The sequence below is a fragment of the Phocoena sinus genome, chromosome 3 (genome assembly GCF_008692025.1).
Source record: "Phocoena sinus isolate mPhoSin1 chromosome 3, mPhoSin1.pri, whole genome shotgun sequence".
NCBI classification, from domain to species: Eukaryota; Metazoa; Chordata; class Mammalia; order Artiodactyla; family Phocoenidae; genus Phocoena; species Phocoena sinus.
In genome coordinates, this window is record NC_045765.1 from 144,104,541 (window position 1) to 144,119,670 (window position 15,130).

General features: G+C 38.4%; 1 protein-coding gene across 11 annotated transcripts in view; it reads left to right on the forward strand.

The window, feature by feature from the left end:
• NADK2 (NAD kinase 2, mitochondrial) overlaps positions 1–15,130 on the forward strand; it is a 46,113-nt gene that overhangs the window by 11,221 nt on the left and 19,762 nt on the right. For 9 of the 11 annotated variants that reach the window (XR_004349258.1, XR_004349259.1, XM_032627336.1 and 6 more), the window contains exons 2-6: positions 4,389–4,477; positions 5,359–5,447; positions 6,503–6,584; positions 11,830–11,913; positions 13,713–13,849. Coding sequence is in view for 9 of the 11 variants with exons in the window: in XM_032627336.1 (XP_032483227.1) it covers positions 4,389–4,477; positions 5,359–5,447; positions 6,503–6,584; positions 11,830–11,913; positions 13,713–13,849 (481 nt within the window). In the remaining 2 variants the exon portion in view is untranslated. Of the gene's footprint in view, positions 1–4,388; positions 4,478–5,358; positions 5,465–6,502; positions 6,585–11,829; positions 11,914–13,712; positions 13,850–15,130 lie in introns of all 11 variants that reach the window. The other 2 variants (XM_032627343.1, XM_032627339.1) reach the window with 2 other exon arrangements.

The following is a 15,130-nucleotide window of genomic DNA, read 5'->3' on the forward strand; positions in this document are numbered from 1 at the left end:
TATAGACATAAAATTAAGGAAATAGAAAATTTTTTTTTCTTGTGATGAGAACTCTTAGGATTTGCTCTCTTAACAACTTTCATATATAACATAGAGCAGTGCTAATTATAATTACCATGTTGTCCATTACATCTGTAATACTTATTTATCTTAAAACTTTGTACCTTTTGACTGCCTTCATCCAACTCCATGTCCCTCCATCCCCTGCTTCTAGTAACCACAAATCTTACGTCTTTTTCTATGAGTGAGTTTGTTTTTGAAGTTTAATTGATCTACAATGCTATGTTAGTTCCTGTTACAGAACACAGTGATTGGTATTTCTGTACATTTCAAAATGGTCACCATGTGATCATTTCATACCTGTGACCCATTTATTTTGCAACTGTAAGTTTGTACCTCTTAATCTCCCTCACCTATTCTTTCCTTTCCCCACCCCTCTCCCCTCTGGCAATCACCTGTTTGTTCTCTGTATCTATAACTGTTTCTGTTTTGTTATGTTCTTTTTTTTTTTTGATACTGCATATAAGTAAGATATAGTATTTGTCTTTCTCTGTCTGACTTAATTGGCTTAGCATAATAATACCCTCTAGGTTCATCCATGCTGTCGCAAATGGCAAGATTTCATTCTTTTTTTCCCAAGGCTGGGTAGTATTCCATTGTGTATATATAGGCAGCATAGATATGGGTCTTGTTTTTGTATCCATTCAGCCACTCTGTGTCTTTTGATTGGAGCATTTAGTCCACATTTAAAACAATTATGGATAGGTGTGTGCTTACTGCCATTTTGTTAATTTGGGGGGGTTGTTTTGTAGTTCTTTTTTATTCTTTTCCTTTGTGATTTGATGACTATCTTTAGTATTATCTTTGGATTCCTTTCTGTTTTGTTCATGTGAATCTATTGTTGATTTTTGGTTTGTGTTTACTGTGAGGTTTATATCTTTCAATCTGTATATACATGTGACTGTTTTAAGTTCCTGATCTCTTAAGTTCAAACTCATTTTTGCTCCTTCCTCTCATGTTTACTGTTGGGCATCATGTTTTACATCATTTTGCATATCTCTTACCTACTTATTGTGGATATAGATGATTTTACTATTTTTGTCTTTTAACCTTTTTACTAGCTTTGTACGTGGTTGATTTACTACTTTTACTGTATATTTGCTTTTACCAATGAGCTTTTTCCTTTTGTAATTTTCATATTTCTAGTTGTGGCCTTTTTTTTCCCCTCTGCTTTGAGAAGTCCCTTTAACATTTGTTGTAAAACTGTCTTAGAGGTGCTGGATTCTTTTAGCTTTTGCTTGTCTGTAAAACTTTTGATCTCTCCATCAAATCTGAATGAAAGCCCTCCTGTGTAGAGTATTTTTGGTTGTGGGTTTTCCCTTTCTTAACTTTAAATATATCATGCCACTCCCTTCTGGCCCACAGAGTATCTGCTGAAAAGTCAGCTGATAGCCTTATGGGAGTTCCCTTGTTCGTAACTTGTTGTTTTTCCTTTGCTGCTTTTAATATTCTCTCTTTATCTTTAATTTTTTCCATTTTAATTACTGTGTGTCTTGGTGTGGTCCTCTTTGGGTTAATCCTGTTTGGGACTCTCTGTGCTTCCTGGACCTGGATGTCTATCCTTTCCCATGTTAGGGAAGTTTTTAGCTGTTATGTCTACAAATATGTTCTCTGCCCCTTTCTCTCTCTTTTCTTTCTGGGACCTCTATAATGTGAATGTTAGTATGCTTGATGTTGTCCCAGCGGTCTCTTAAACTATCCTCATTTCTTTTTGTTTATTTTTTCTCTTTTTCTGTTCAGCTTCAGTGATTTCCACTACTATATCTTTCATCTTTCTGATCCATTCCTTTATGTCATCTAATTTAATGTCGATTCCTTCTAGTGTATTTTTCATTTCAGTTATTGTGTTCTTCTCTGTTCGGTTCATCTATATATTTTCTAACTCTTTGTTAAAAACTTCTGACTTCTCACCCTTTTCATTTCATCTTCTCCAGAGTTCTTTGAACAACTTTACGATCATTACCTTGATCTCTTTATCAGGTTTAGATTGCCTATCTCCACTTCACTTAGTTCTTCTGGGGTTTTATCTTGTTCATTAATTCGGTACATATTCCTCTGTTGCTTCGTTGTTCCTAATTTGCTGTTTTTATTTCTATGTATTTGGTAGGTTGGTTATGTTTTTCCAACCTGGGAGAAGCAGCCTTTTATAGGAGATGTCCTTTGCATGCCAGCAGCACACTCTGCTCTGGTCACCAGACCTGTGTGCTCTAGGGGTGCCCCCTGTGTGGGCTGTATGGGCCCTCCTGTGATGGGCTGACTACTGTGGGTGGTCTGGAAGGCGTGGCTGGTCCCGGGTCTGGTTGGTTGTCAGGCCCTGCCTTGTGTGGTGGCTGCCAGCCGCTGTTGGGTGGGGCTGGGTCACGAGGCTGCTGGCTGTGGGGCCCTGGGGCTCCTTGCGTTGGTGGGCAGAGCTGGGTTCTGGAGTAGGTGGTTGCGGGGCCAAGGGCCCCGGGTCTAGTCTTGGCCTGCCGATGGATAGGGCTGGTTCTTGACATGACTGTCTATGGGGTCGGGGGTGTCTCAAAGCTGGTGGGAGGGGCCGGATCCTGTGGCAGTTGGTTGAGAGGCCCAAGGTGCCCCAGAGCTGGTGTTGGCCCACTGGTGGGTGGGGCTGGGGTCAAGAGGATCCCCAGGCTGGTGCCTTCCCACTGGTGGGTGAGGCCAGGTCCTGGGGTTAGTGCCATCACACTGGTGGATGCAGGCGGTCCTGGAGTCTCTGGCTGCAGGGCCCTGGAGGTCTTGGAGTCGGTATTTCAGCCCACCGGTGGCCAGGGCCAGGGCCCAGGGGGTCCTGGGGCTGGTGCCTACCCACTGGTGGGTGAGACTGGCCCCCAGACTGTTGCAGGCCCACTGGTGGGCAGAGCCAGGTCCTGGGGTCTCTGATTGCAGGGCCCCGGGGGTCCCAGGGCTAGTGTGAGTGTACTGGTGTGTGAGCTGGGTCTTGGGCCCTCTGGTGGACAGGGCTGGGTCCTGGGATATCTGTGGCCTCGGGGTCTTAAGGCAGCAGACCTGTGGATTCACATCCTGGCAGTAAAAAGCTAGAAGGAGGATTCCAGAATGGTGCTTGGCATCGCCAGCATTCTCGTGGTAGAACGAGCTTCCCAAAATGACTGTTACCAGTGTCTGTGTCCCCAGGGTGAGCTCTAGTTGCCTCTTGTCTCTTCAGGAGCCTCTCCAGGATCAGCAGATGGGTCTGGCCCAGGCTTTTTTCAAATTACTGCTTCTGCCCTGGGTCCTGGAGCATGTGAGATTTTGTGTGTGCCCTTTAGGAGTGGAGTCTCTATTCCCCAAAGCCCCGGTTCTCCTGAAAGTAAGCCCTGCTGGCCTTCAAAGCCAAATGTTCTGGGGACTTGTCTTCCCAATGCAGAGCCACTGGGCTGGGGAGCCAGTGTGGGGCTCCGACCCCTTGCTCCTTGGGAGGAACCTCTGCAATTGTAAATTATTTCCCCCCATTTGTGGGTTGCCCACCCAGGGGTATGGGTATTGACTATACTGCATCTCCGAACCTCTTACCTGTCTTGCTGTGGTTCTCTTTTATATCTTCAGTTGTAGGTGATCTTTTCTGCTAGTCTTCTGGTTTTTTTCTTGAATAGTTTCTCTGTAAGTAAGTAGTTTTGTAAGTAATTTTGTTGTATGCCGAAAATAACATGCTTTTTAATTCTAGCATTCACTCTAGTGGACATATTTCCTACTTGATGATTAAATGGATGTTTCTAAACTTCTCTCTCAACATTTTACTTTACAGATTATTCAGAAGACATATACCTTAAAAGAATATTAATGATAAGATAGTGACATTATAAAATATTCTAAATGACTAGGAAAAATAATCCTTGAAGGCTATATGTCTTTATATCTAAAAGTTATCCATTCTCAAGCAGCTAACAAGCCCTTTGTTTGGATTGTGTAAATTCCAAAGAGTTCATAAATCTGAATACAAGAGAGCTGAAAATCCAAGTAGAACAAAGGTCATCTAACTGCCTTCTAGAATATTAGTTCATCTTTGGTCTTCAGTAGCCATATGCAGTATGTTAAAAATCCATTTAGGGAAAAAAAGCACTCAAGCTGTAAAACATGAGATTTTTGAGATCCCGTTGACCACATGATTCAGGAAACTTACTGCTGTGTTTGGTATTAAAACCAAGTTATGATTTTCTGGAACCAGACTTTCTAATTAAGTTTATACTTGTAGGTTTCACATATAGTCATTAAAATGTGTCTTCCCAAAAAAAAAAAAACCCATTCTGCTTTATATAGGGCTTTTTAAAGAAATATAATATGTAATATATATTATGTAATAAGGCAAAACTTGTTTTATTTTGATATAGCTTGCATTGAAAGGCTCTAGCTACAGTGGACTGCTTGAACGACATCATATTCACACCCAAAATGTAGAGCACATTCTTGATAGTTTACGGTAAGTCTGTGGGATCAGGTCTTGAGCGGGACTTTCAATTTTTATTTTTACTAGCAGCTAATACTTAGATTTTTAGTAAAGATGGCCATTATAGAATCATTTTAAGAAAATTATATCATGGCTAATGGACCTGATGTTATAGTGTTTTTAAGGAAATTTTTATTGTACTCTGAAAACTTCACAGATTTTCAGTTATTATTTGGTCTGCCCAAGAAGTGCCTTTTCTACAAAGAGTTAATTTTGTACACAGCAGGCTTCAACTGTAGTGCAGTGTTTTATTTCTTAAACAGAATAGTGGATTATGTAGGTGTTCATTATAATAGTCTTTGAATGTCTAAAAATTACAAGTACAGAAACTTCAGTTAATTAGGGGCTAAATGAGTCAGCAAATAAGTTTCTGTGTATACAAGAGAATCAGTGTGAGAACACACAAATTAGAAAGTATTTTAGTCACTTTCAGTGTCTGGCACTCAATATTCATTGAATTTAAAATAACAGCTATTCACTTTTGTAATTTAAAAAATTGTCTCTCGAGGTGTAGTCTTCTGGGCCATTTTGTATTCATGAATTTTAGCATCAGAAAGAGTAGAGAAAAGGAAATTAATCAATATTGCTATTCGTCAAGGGCTTTAAGAGATGTTTTTAAAGCACATGGTGATTTGGGATAGTCAGTTTATACATATGCTTCCTATAGTTAATAGTTAATTGGTTGTTGTGGTTAAGTGAAGATGAAGCTGACCTTACAAAGCTAAACATAAATTTGTTTATAAAACAAACTTGTTTATTTATTTTAAATCTCTATTGTAATAATCTGCCTCTCAAAAAACATACTCCTTTATGTTACTGGAAATTTTATACACGCTTTACTTTTTTTATCTTAGGAATGAGGGGATTGAGGTTCGTCTCGTAAAGAGGAGAGAATATGATGAAGAAACTGTTCGATGGGCAGATGCTGTCATAGCTGCAGGAGGTAATAGTTTTGCAGAGGTAAAGGTGATGGAATATGGAAATGCTCTTTAATAATCATATTGCCAAATACCCTGTGGTCTAGCTGTGATGAAGCTTTCAGAGTCCTACCATAAGACAAATTTTTGGATTTTTAGGATCAGGTTTTAAAAGACGTGCTTCATACAACATTTTACTTTTCTAGTGAATGATGTTACTGTAAGGTTCTGTGCATGTATTTCTGTGTGTGTATTTAACTTTAAGTATGATTCAAAGGATTATTTATAACTATTTTGGTTTAGTTATGCCAGTCTTTATAAAAAAGTTGAGTTTAAGAGTTTAATGAGGGCTTCCCTGGTGGCGCAGTGGTTGAGAGTCCGCCTGCCGATGCAGGGGACATGGGTTTGTGCCCTGGTCCGGGAAGATCCCACATGCCGCGGAGCCTGCGCGTCTGGAGCCTGTGTGTCTGGAGCCTGTGCTCTGCGACGGGAGAGGCCACAACAGTGAGAGGCCCGCGTACCACAAAGAAAAAATAGAGTTTAATGAGATTAGATAAATTCCATCCCTCTTTGGCCCCAATATACTTACACTTACACTTGTTTTTTCCTGAGCTTTATTATTATGTTAGTGACTGTTCTCTATAAACCTTTACATTGTTTTTGGAGAGAAAAATCCAAATCTGGACACTTTTGTTGGATGTATCCTCATCAAAATAATTTATGAATTGGGACTGATGTTATGCGAGAGGGAAAGAGGATTGGTTAATAGAAGTGATAGAGTTAGAATAGCGGTTCTCAGCTGGAGGCTACTGCTGGCATCCAGTGGGTGGCCAGGGATACTGCTCGCCACCCTACAAAGTTCAGGAGAGCCCTCACAACAAAGAATTATTTGGCCTGAAGTGTTCATCTTGTCACTGTTGAGAAATTCTGGATTAGAGTGGGAGAGATAATACAGAGGGATAGTGGGTAGAAAGGAGTAGACTGTGGCAGCCAACAGGTGGGATTATTGAAAGAACTAGTGTTCAAAATGTTGTTAAAAACTAGTTTTGTAACAAGTCTGGTTATGTCTTATGTCCTTTAGGTGATGGCACAATGCTTTTGGCAGCAAGTAAAGTCTTGGACAGACTTAAACCAGTTATTGGAGTAAACACTGACCCAGAACGGTAAGGAAAAACTTTTTTGTGCTTTGCTTTGCATAGTACCTGTTTATGATAAATCTTAAATTTGGAAGCTCCTTATCCTATTGGTACAGGGTGTTTACTATGGTGCATGCTGTGTAAGTGGAAACATCACTGTTGCTGGCTATCATGAATGTTAGAACCATGTTCCAAAATCATTTCAGTGATGAAATTTAGGCATGTAGAATTGACCTCTACCTTTAGTAGATTTCTCTTCTTTGTCGTTATTTTCAAGGACATAGCTCTCTTTTTTAGCTTAGGCATGAGAAATATATACACATTTCGCTGGCGTTGGTGGTAGAAAATTATGATATGGGATGGACAAGTTCTCACATTTGACTTCCCAGGTAGTTTGGGAGTAATATCTGTGGGAGGATAGACTTGAGCCCTTGACCTAGGTGAGTACTGGTGACTTTGGTGTTGCTGAAGATGGATGAGTTAATGATGTTCCATCTTCTACCCTTCCTTCTGGCTCTCATCTACATTCCTGAATATGCCTCCACTGATTTCCTGGGTGACTTCGTTGACTTAATATATAGACCAAACCCTATTATCACTTTTTTTTTCCTTTCCTTAGCTTCACTGACATTTATCCTCATTCTGTTCCAGCCACCCACAGCCATGATCATACTTGGACTTTGTCATCACCTAGAATTTCCCCACCTCTCAAATCACTCTGACCATAGCCGCCTACCTTAATAGCAGTCCTACTTCCTCAATTCTAGTAAATCTGCCCTTTGACTTTCAGTGTGTTTATCCCCTCTATTTTTTTTCCTTAATTCTCCCTTACTTCATTCACTTTCCTGACAAATTTCTTAAATATTTTGTACCATTATCTTTCTGCTCAATCATGGATGAGTCTTTTCTACTCCACTCTGTACTGTCTCCAGAATAACTGATTAACATCTGTCGTTTTAACTTAGATCCTGGTGACTCCAGAATCTGTATATCCAACACTGATCTTGCTTCTACTCTTACCTTATAGTCTCTTCTCCCCACTGCAGCCACAGTGATTGTTTTATAAAAGTTTGATATATTCTGTGACCTCTGCTCAAAGTCTTACTGTGGTTCCTCATCTAACTCAGAATAAAATCTAATTTTTACTATGACTGGGGTGACCAATTCATCCTCATCCTGGTTTTCTTGGGACTTTCTCAGTTTAGCACCGGAAGTCCTATGTCCTGGGAAAATTGTCAGTCTCAGGCAAACTGGGACAGTTGGTCCCCTTCACTGTGACATTCAAGACTCTACATTATCTGGCCCCTGACTGTTCTGTGTCCTTATGTCCTATTATTTTCCCTTTCTTCATGCTATTCTAGGCATACTGGCCTCCACTTGCATGTATCTGGTGGCATTAAAAATGTAACATGTCTACAGATGAACTTATCTCCTTCCCCCCACCCATACTTGATAAATGAAATCATAATGGGTGCTGAAGCTGTGATGACCCATCCCTCACTGCCTTCCCTCACTCCCTTCGTTGTATTGGTCTAGGGATTTAGTTCTAAGTTTTAGGGATCTTACCTTTGAGTCCATCTCTTGCCCTCCTCACTGTATTTAAACATAGCTTTATAGTTTGTGGTTTAAATTACTGTAGTAACTTCCAGTCTTGCTCTTTCCAACCCATTCTTTATACTTTGCCTTAATGGTCTTTCTAAAGTACAAATTTGATTGTATCCACTCCTTAATTAAAGTCTTTCAGGGTTTCCTTATGACCTTCAGGTATATTGCAAATTCCGTAGCATAATATATATGATCTTTCACCATCTGTTGCCTGTCTGCTTTTCTAGTTTCATCTACCCTCATTTACCTGTAGGCACTATACATTCTTCAGCTTAAAAAAAAAGTCTGATGCCTCTCTAGGAATATTCTAGGATCCTTCCTAAAGTCTGTTCTTTGGGGGTTTTTGTTTTTGTTGTTTGTTTTTTTTTTTGCGCTACGCGGGCCTGTCACTGCCGTGGCCTCTCCCGTTGCGGAGCACAGGCTCCAGATGCGTAGGCTCAGCAGCCATGGCTCACGGGCCCAGCCGCTCCGCGTCATGTGGGATCTTCCCAGACCGGGGCACAAACCCGTGTCCCCCTGCATCAGCAGGCGGACTCTCAACTGCTGTGCCACCAGGGAAGCCCTGGGGTTTTTTTAAATTGTATTTTTTTGCAGTTTTATTGAGATATAATTGACATATAGCACTGTATAAGTTTAAGGTGTACAGCATAATGACTTGACTTACACGTGTTGTGAAATGATTACCACAATAAGTTTAGTTAACATCTGTCAACTCATATAGCTGAAAAAAAAAAAAAGGAGGGGAAAGTTTTTTTCCTTATGATAAGAACTCTTAGGATCTACTCTTTTAATAACTTTCAAATATACCGTACACCAGTGTTAACGATAGCCATCATGTGGTACATTACATCCCCAGTACTTATCTTATAGATGGAACTTTATACCTTTTGACCACATTCATTCAGTCCCCTCTCCCCTAACCCCTGAAGGTTGTTCTTAAGTGCAGTGTAATGTATGAGCATCCTAACGTCATGATTGAAGGCTCACATATGGGAGTTTTTGCTCTGGTGAGGAGCTTTGTTGATATCAAGAAAGAGTTTGAAAGAGTAAGTGAAAGAGTTCTCCAGATGTCCATGTGCTTTTCATGCCTTTGTTTGTGCTTTTGCCTAGAGTGCCCTTACGACACTTACTCAACTGTGTAGTTCTTTTTCATTCAAGACTGGTACCTCTCCTGGGCTCTGACTATGATTCCTTGTACGGAGAGCACTTACCTCTTCCTATTATTTTCTGCTTGATTGTCTCTTCCATTAGACTATAAATTCCTTGAGTATAGGACTTAATTTCTCTATTGCTAGCATTTTAATTGCCTTTAGTATTTGTGCACGTGTATTTTAGAACTTTGCAATGACATATTTTTACATCATTAAAGTAGGAGATTCTTTAGTGATCATATTTTATACAGTTTGTTGAAACATATTTTCCTTTAAAAGCTGGCTTAATACTCATTAGCCTGTGGGGATTTTGAAACTGGTAAGCAACAGGTGTTGCTTCTCTAATTTCTGCCTAAAATGATGTGTTCTAGAAGTCCTCTGGTTTTTCTTTTTGCCTCCAGGCAGAAATGTATTAAGCCCCTGGCTTGTTCCATAATTCAGGTTGCCTGAATTCTTTTTCTTAAGCACAGAGGTGTCTCACAATCCTTAAATAAGCCCAGAAGTCAATGTTCAACTTAAGTTTCTTCTTTTCTGTCGTAGTTGTCAAATGCAGCATAACAGATCATCCCAAAACTTAGAGGCTTAAAACAATAATAATCATTTATTATCTGTCATGGTTTCTGTGTGTCAGGAATCCAGGAAGAGCTTGGCCGGGTGGTTTTAACTTGGGATCTCTCATGAGGTTATAGTCAGATATCAGCTGGGGCTGCAGGCATCCGAAGGTTTGACTTGGGTTGGAGGATCTACTTCTAAGATGGCTCACTTGTGGACTCATCTAAATTAAATATACAATTTCGGTTTTCTTTTTTGTATTCTGTACTCACTCTACTGACCCCTGTAAATAATTACGACATTTAAATGCTTAATGATCAAAATGGGATAGAGGGCATGTGATAGCCAACCTCCAAGATAGCCTCCTAGTATTTACACCTTTATGTGGTTCCCTTCCCACTTCTGTATTCAATCAGGGCCGGCCTGTGGGACCAATAGAATATGGAATAACAGTGTGTGAATTCGAAGGCTAGGTCATAAATGGTATTGCACCTTCTGCATTGGTCTCTTGGATTGCTCATTCTGGAGTAAGTCGGCCACAGTGATGTGAGGATACCAGAGCCGCCCTGTGGGGAGGCTCACATGGAGAGAGACTTGAGGCCTCTTGCCAACAGCCAGCACCAGTGAGTGAGCCACAATGAAAGTGAATCCTCCAGCTCAGGACTAGATTCTTCTCTCTAGAGTGTTTTGGACCTGAAGTTGACCTCCATAAGTATTCTACCAAATGTTGATTATCTTTTATAATCTTAGCACCGTAGAGAAGTATTGCAGTAGATATAAAAATTTAGTCCCCTGCCTAAGTTTCTTAACCACAGTGTTGACCCTCTCAGGTGAATTGATTAATCACAACTTTGTAAAAGCCTTTTTCTCTGCTCTTCACGTTTGTGTTAATTTACAGTTATTATTAAGGGTTTGTTTTGCCAGGCCTACTCTCAACCTTTCCTTCAAGATTGCAGCATCATATAAATGATGATGATTGAACTTTCTGGACACCTTTCCTCACGTTAGGTGCCATATCCTCTCATCTTCCTGTATCAACCTATAGGCAATCTTAACACGTTGTAATTTGCAATTTAAAAAAAAATTTATCTTCCACATAAAGCTATTAACTCCTTGAAGGAGCTCATCCGTATATATACATAAATAAATAAAAATTAAAAAATATATATATATATACACACATATATATATGTGTATATTTTTATTTATTTATTTTTTTGCGGTATGTGGGCCTCTCACTGTTGTGGCCTCTGCCGTTGTGGAGCACAGGCTCCGGACGCGCAGGCTCAAAGGCCATGGCTCATCAGCCCAGCCGCTCCGCATGTGGGATCTTCCCGGACTCGGGCACGAACCCGTGTCCCCTGCATTGGCAGGCGGACTCTCAACCACTGCACCACCAGGGAAGCCCCTTTATATATTTTTTGAACACATGAAGGGTTACATTAGATTAAGCTGTGAGTTCTCTTTTGGTTAAAAGAACATCTTAAATGACACTTAAAAGGGATTTATGGTTCAAAAAACTTTCACATAAATAGTTTGATTCCTCATAATAACCTTTTAGATTGGTGGTTTTACGGCCCTTTTAGAGATGAGGAAGCTGATGCTAAAGTGACTTGCCCAAAGTTATAGTTAAATAATTTAAAGGTAAGATGCAAACACCACTATACCATTAGATAATTTTACAGGGAAATCAATCAGTAGCAAATTCGCTTTTATTTTTAGTTTTACTGTAATGTGGAAACTTAAGTTGTATTATGGCATTAAACCTGTATTTAAAGTACTATTTCTATTTGGTCTTTTTTTTTGTTCTTGTTGAAAGTATAGACAGTTTGTGGCAAAATGAATTATAGAAGTAGAAATTCAAAAAATTTCATATCTGATTTTTGTAGTTTAGTGATACCTTTTGAATTAAGTACTTTTTTTCTTCTTCCCCTTACACCACGCAAATTCCTTTTAAAATAAAGGTCTGAGGGTCATTTATGTCTTCCTGTTCGATACACGCATTCCTTCCCAGAAGCCTTACAGAAGTTCTACCGTGGTGAGTTCAGGTAGGAATTTCTTATTATTGCTCTATCATTATCTTACTAAAATATTATTATTATTATTATATAATTATATTATTAATGTGTGCCATTAAAAATGCTGTTAAACAGAACAAATTAGATAATATTTGGATTAGTCCATAGATGTAACAGTAGCCATAAAAAATAATACATTAGCTGAGTCACAGCCACATCTAACTTCCCTTCTTCCAGCCTGACTTGAGCTGTATGGAGAAACCCTGCCAAGTGCCACTTGGCCTATAATGTAATTGCAAGTAGAGGTTTTTCTCCTTCAGTGAGATAGAGGCCATGTCTCTACTTTAACCTCGTTACACGTTTTTAGCAGTTTGGTAGAAAGATGATTAAAACTGTTGGTGAAAAATTAAATGTTCAAATTCTCTGAGATTTTATAGTTTTTATCCTCATCTTCTCCCATCCAGAATGACTGAGGGTTAGATTTACTCTAACCATGCTGAGATTCCTGGTATCTCTGCCTTACGTGTTAAGTATTTCTTAAGCAGTGGAGATGTTTTTTCATATTTCTTTCACTTAATTTGTTCAGTGGTCAGACTGCCCTGAAAAGAGAAGGGTGGAAGGAGGAGCTGAGTTGAGGTTGGCCGATTAATTAGAGCCAAGTTGGACTACTTTTCTTTCCCTGACTTAGCCTAGATTTTATAGTTTGAGAAAACTTTTTTTCTCTAGGTATTTGTGAAATTGCATTAAATCTTCTTGACTTCTGGAATCATTTTTAAAAAATTTATTTATTTTATTTATCTTTGGCTGTGTTGGGTCTTCATTGCTGCGCGCAGGCTTTCTCTGGTTGAAGCGAGCGGGGGCTACTCTTCATTGTGTTGCGCGGGCTTCTCATTGCGGTGGCGTCTCTTGTTGCGGAGCACCGGCTCTAGGCATGTGGGCTTCAGTAGTTGTGGCACACGGGCTCAGTAGTTGTGACACGCGGGCTTTAGAGTGCAGGCTCAGTAGTTGCAGTGCACAGGCTTAGTTGCTCTGTGGCATGAGGAATATTCCTGGACCAGGGCTCGAACCCATGTCCCCTGCATTGGCAGGCGGATTCTTAACCACTGCACCACCAGGGAAGTCCCTGGAATCATTTTTTTTAGTAACGATTCCAGTTTCTAGTCATTTCAGAAATTTAGCACCTTCACAAATGACTAATATACTCCAAGTAGGAGTATATTTTTGTATACTTACCTAGTAGAATCTGTCCCATTGGCTTTTTTCATATGTTAGTTTTTGATTTTGACATTAAACCTGATTCTTTTTTTCTTCACTTTTCTACCAAAAAGTCATTTAAGTTTTAGGTTTAATCTTAAGTGTTATAATATTTGTTATTGATCTCTTATTGTAAAAAACAATATTACAGAATTTTAGGGAAGGGATTTTTATCTAATCTAAATTTTTATCTAATCTAATCTAAACCTTATAGTGTTTTAATTTCAGAATGCTTTCTTTTTTATATATGTGTTATACGATGAGCAAAACACAGCTATTAGCTAAGTATATAGGATTTAATGAATACTTGATAAAAAGTTTGACTTTAATTCAAGTTATTTGGGAGGTTTTATACAAGTACATTAGATATTTCCATTATAATAGAAAAGAGAAATAAACATCTAAATCTGTCTTTGATCAGGAACCTGTGGGTTTTAGGTGTTTCTAGTATAATAAGTTCATGGAATAACTAGTTTTTTATTATGAATTTTTTAATTTTGAGAAATTATAATGTCTAATCCTTTGTTTAATTTATTCTATTTTAATATAATTTGCTTTTCCTTCACTCTTCTAAGATGGTTGTGGAGGCAGCGAATCAGGTTATACCTTGAAGGGACTGGCATCAACCCTGTTCCTGTGGACCTTCACGAACAGCAGCTAAGTTTGAATCAGCATAGTAGAGCCTTCAACATTGAGAGAATTCATGATGAAAGTAGGTAGATTGGGAATTACGTGTGTTTGGGGCGATATGTAATTTATAGTTCCTTTGATCTCTAATTTCTAGAAGTAATAATTTATAATTAACTTATTTGGGGATTTCAGTGCCACTGACAACACTTAAGGAAGTGCAATGAACTACTTGAGTTGTAAAATTTATTATGATTAGATTCTGAAATAACAAGTATAGCATATTTCCATGTGAAACTTTTTCTAGAGTGGGTTTGAAAACTCATTGATTAGGGAAGGACTATAAAATGTCCAGGAGGATAGTTGATATTTAGGGAAAGATTCTTGGCCTTAATCTTTGAAATGTCAGAAAGGAAAAAGAAAGTGGTAGAAAGAAAATGAACTAATCTGTGAAAGATTTCATAATAATTATACATTTATATACTTAACATTTAATTATATTTACCATGGTTCTAGTTATTGATTAGAATCTTTTTGTTAGGAAGTTTTCGCATCCCAGCTTTAAGATTTGCATTTCAAATACTTGTGTAAGATGCTAAGAAAATATTAGCATAAGCTGATACGCAGGTTTTTTGTTGTGTTAAGATGAATGCTCAGTTTTGAGCTAATTTGTGGATTATAATTTAGCAATATTTTCCCGCTTTTTCCAGTAACTGTAAGACTTTTATGATGCAAGAAGATCCCAAGAGATACCCTAAATGTCTGTGGACTGTATAAAAGGATATTTTTTCCTCCTGCATTTCATTTCTTGGCTAAACTTATCAGCAAAAGCTATCTTTACATATCTGCTTTCTGTCTTTGTTTCTGTCTTGTCATGGTATCTTGATGTTTACTTATGTTTATTTTTTTTCAGAGTTTTTCATGGTGATTTATAGCTTTATAGGGTAACATGTTCCTAAACTGAGTTAATGCCATCTTTTAAAGATGCTTCTTCTTCCCTGGGAAAAAAAAATCATTTGATTTTTAGAAAGCTTTTAAGTAATTATTTTTGAAAAATCTAGACATCTAGCATATGATTTCTTATTATCATTTTTGAAAGATTGCAGTAAATATTAAGATTAAAATTTTTTTTAAGATATTAAAATCTTAGCTAGAAATTTTACTTTATACCTCACGAAAAGAAGTTATTGCTGTCTCCAAAAGATGTTCAGGATTTGGTTTTTTTTCACCAACAGCATTATAGGAAAGATGTAGCTTGGTATTTAAACGTTCATTGCTCAGATTCCTATCTCAGGTTCACTGTTTTTAGTTTATAAGCTAAATTAATATATATGAAACAAAATTACACATAAACTTAGTAATATTC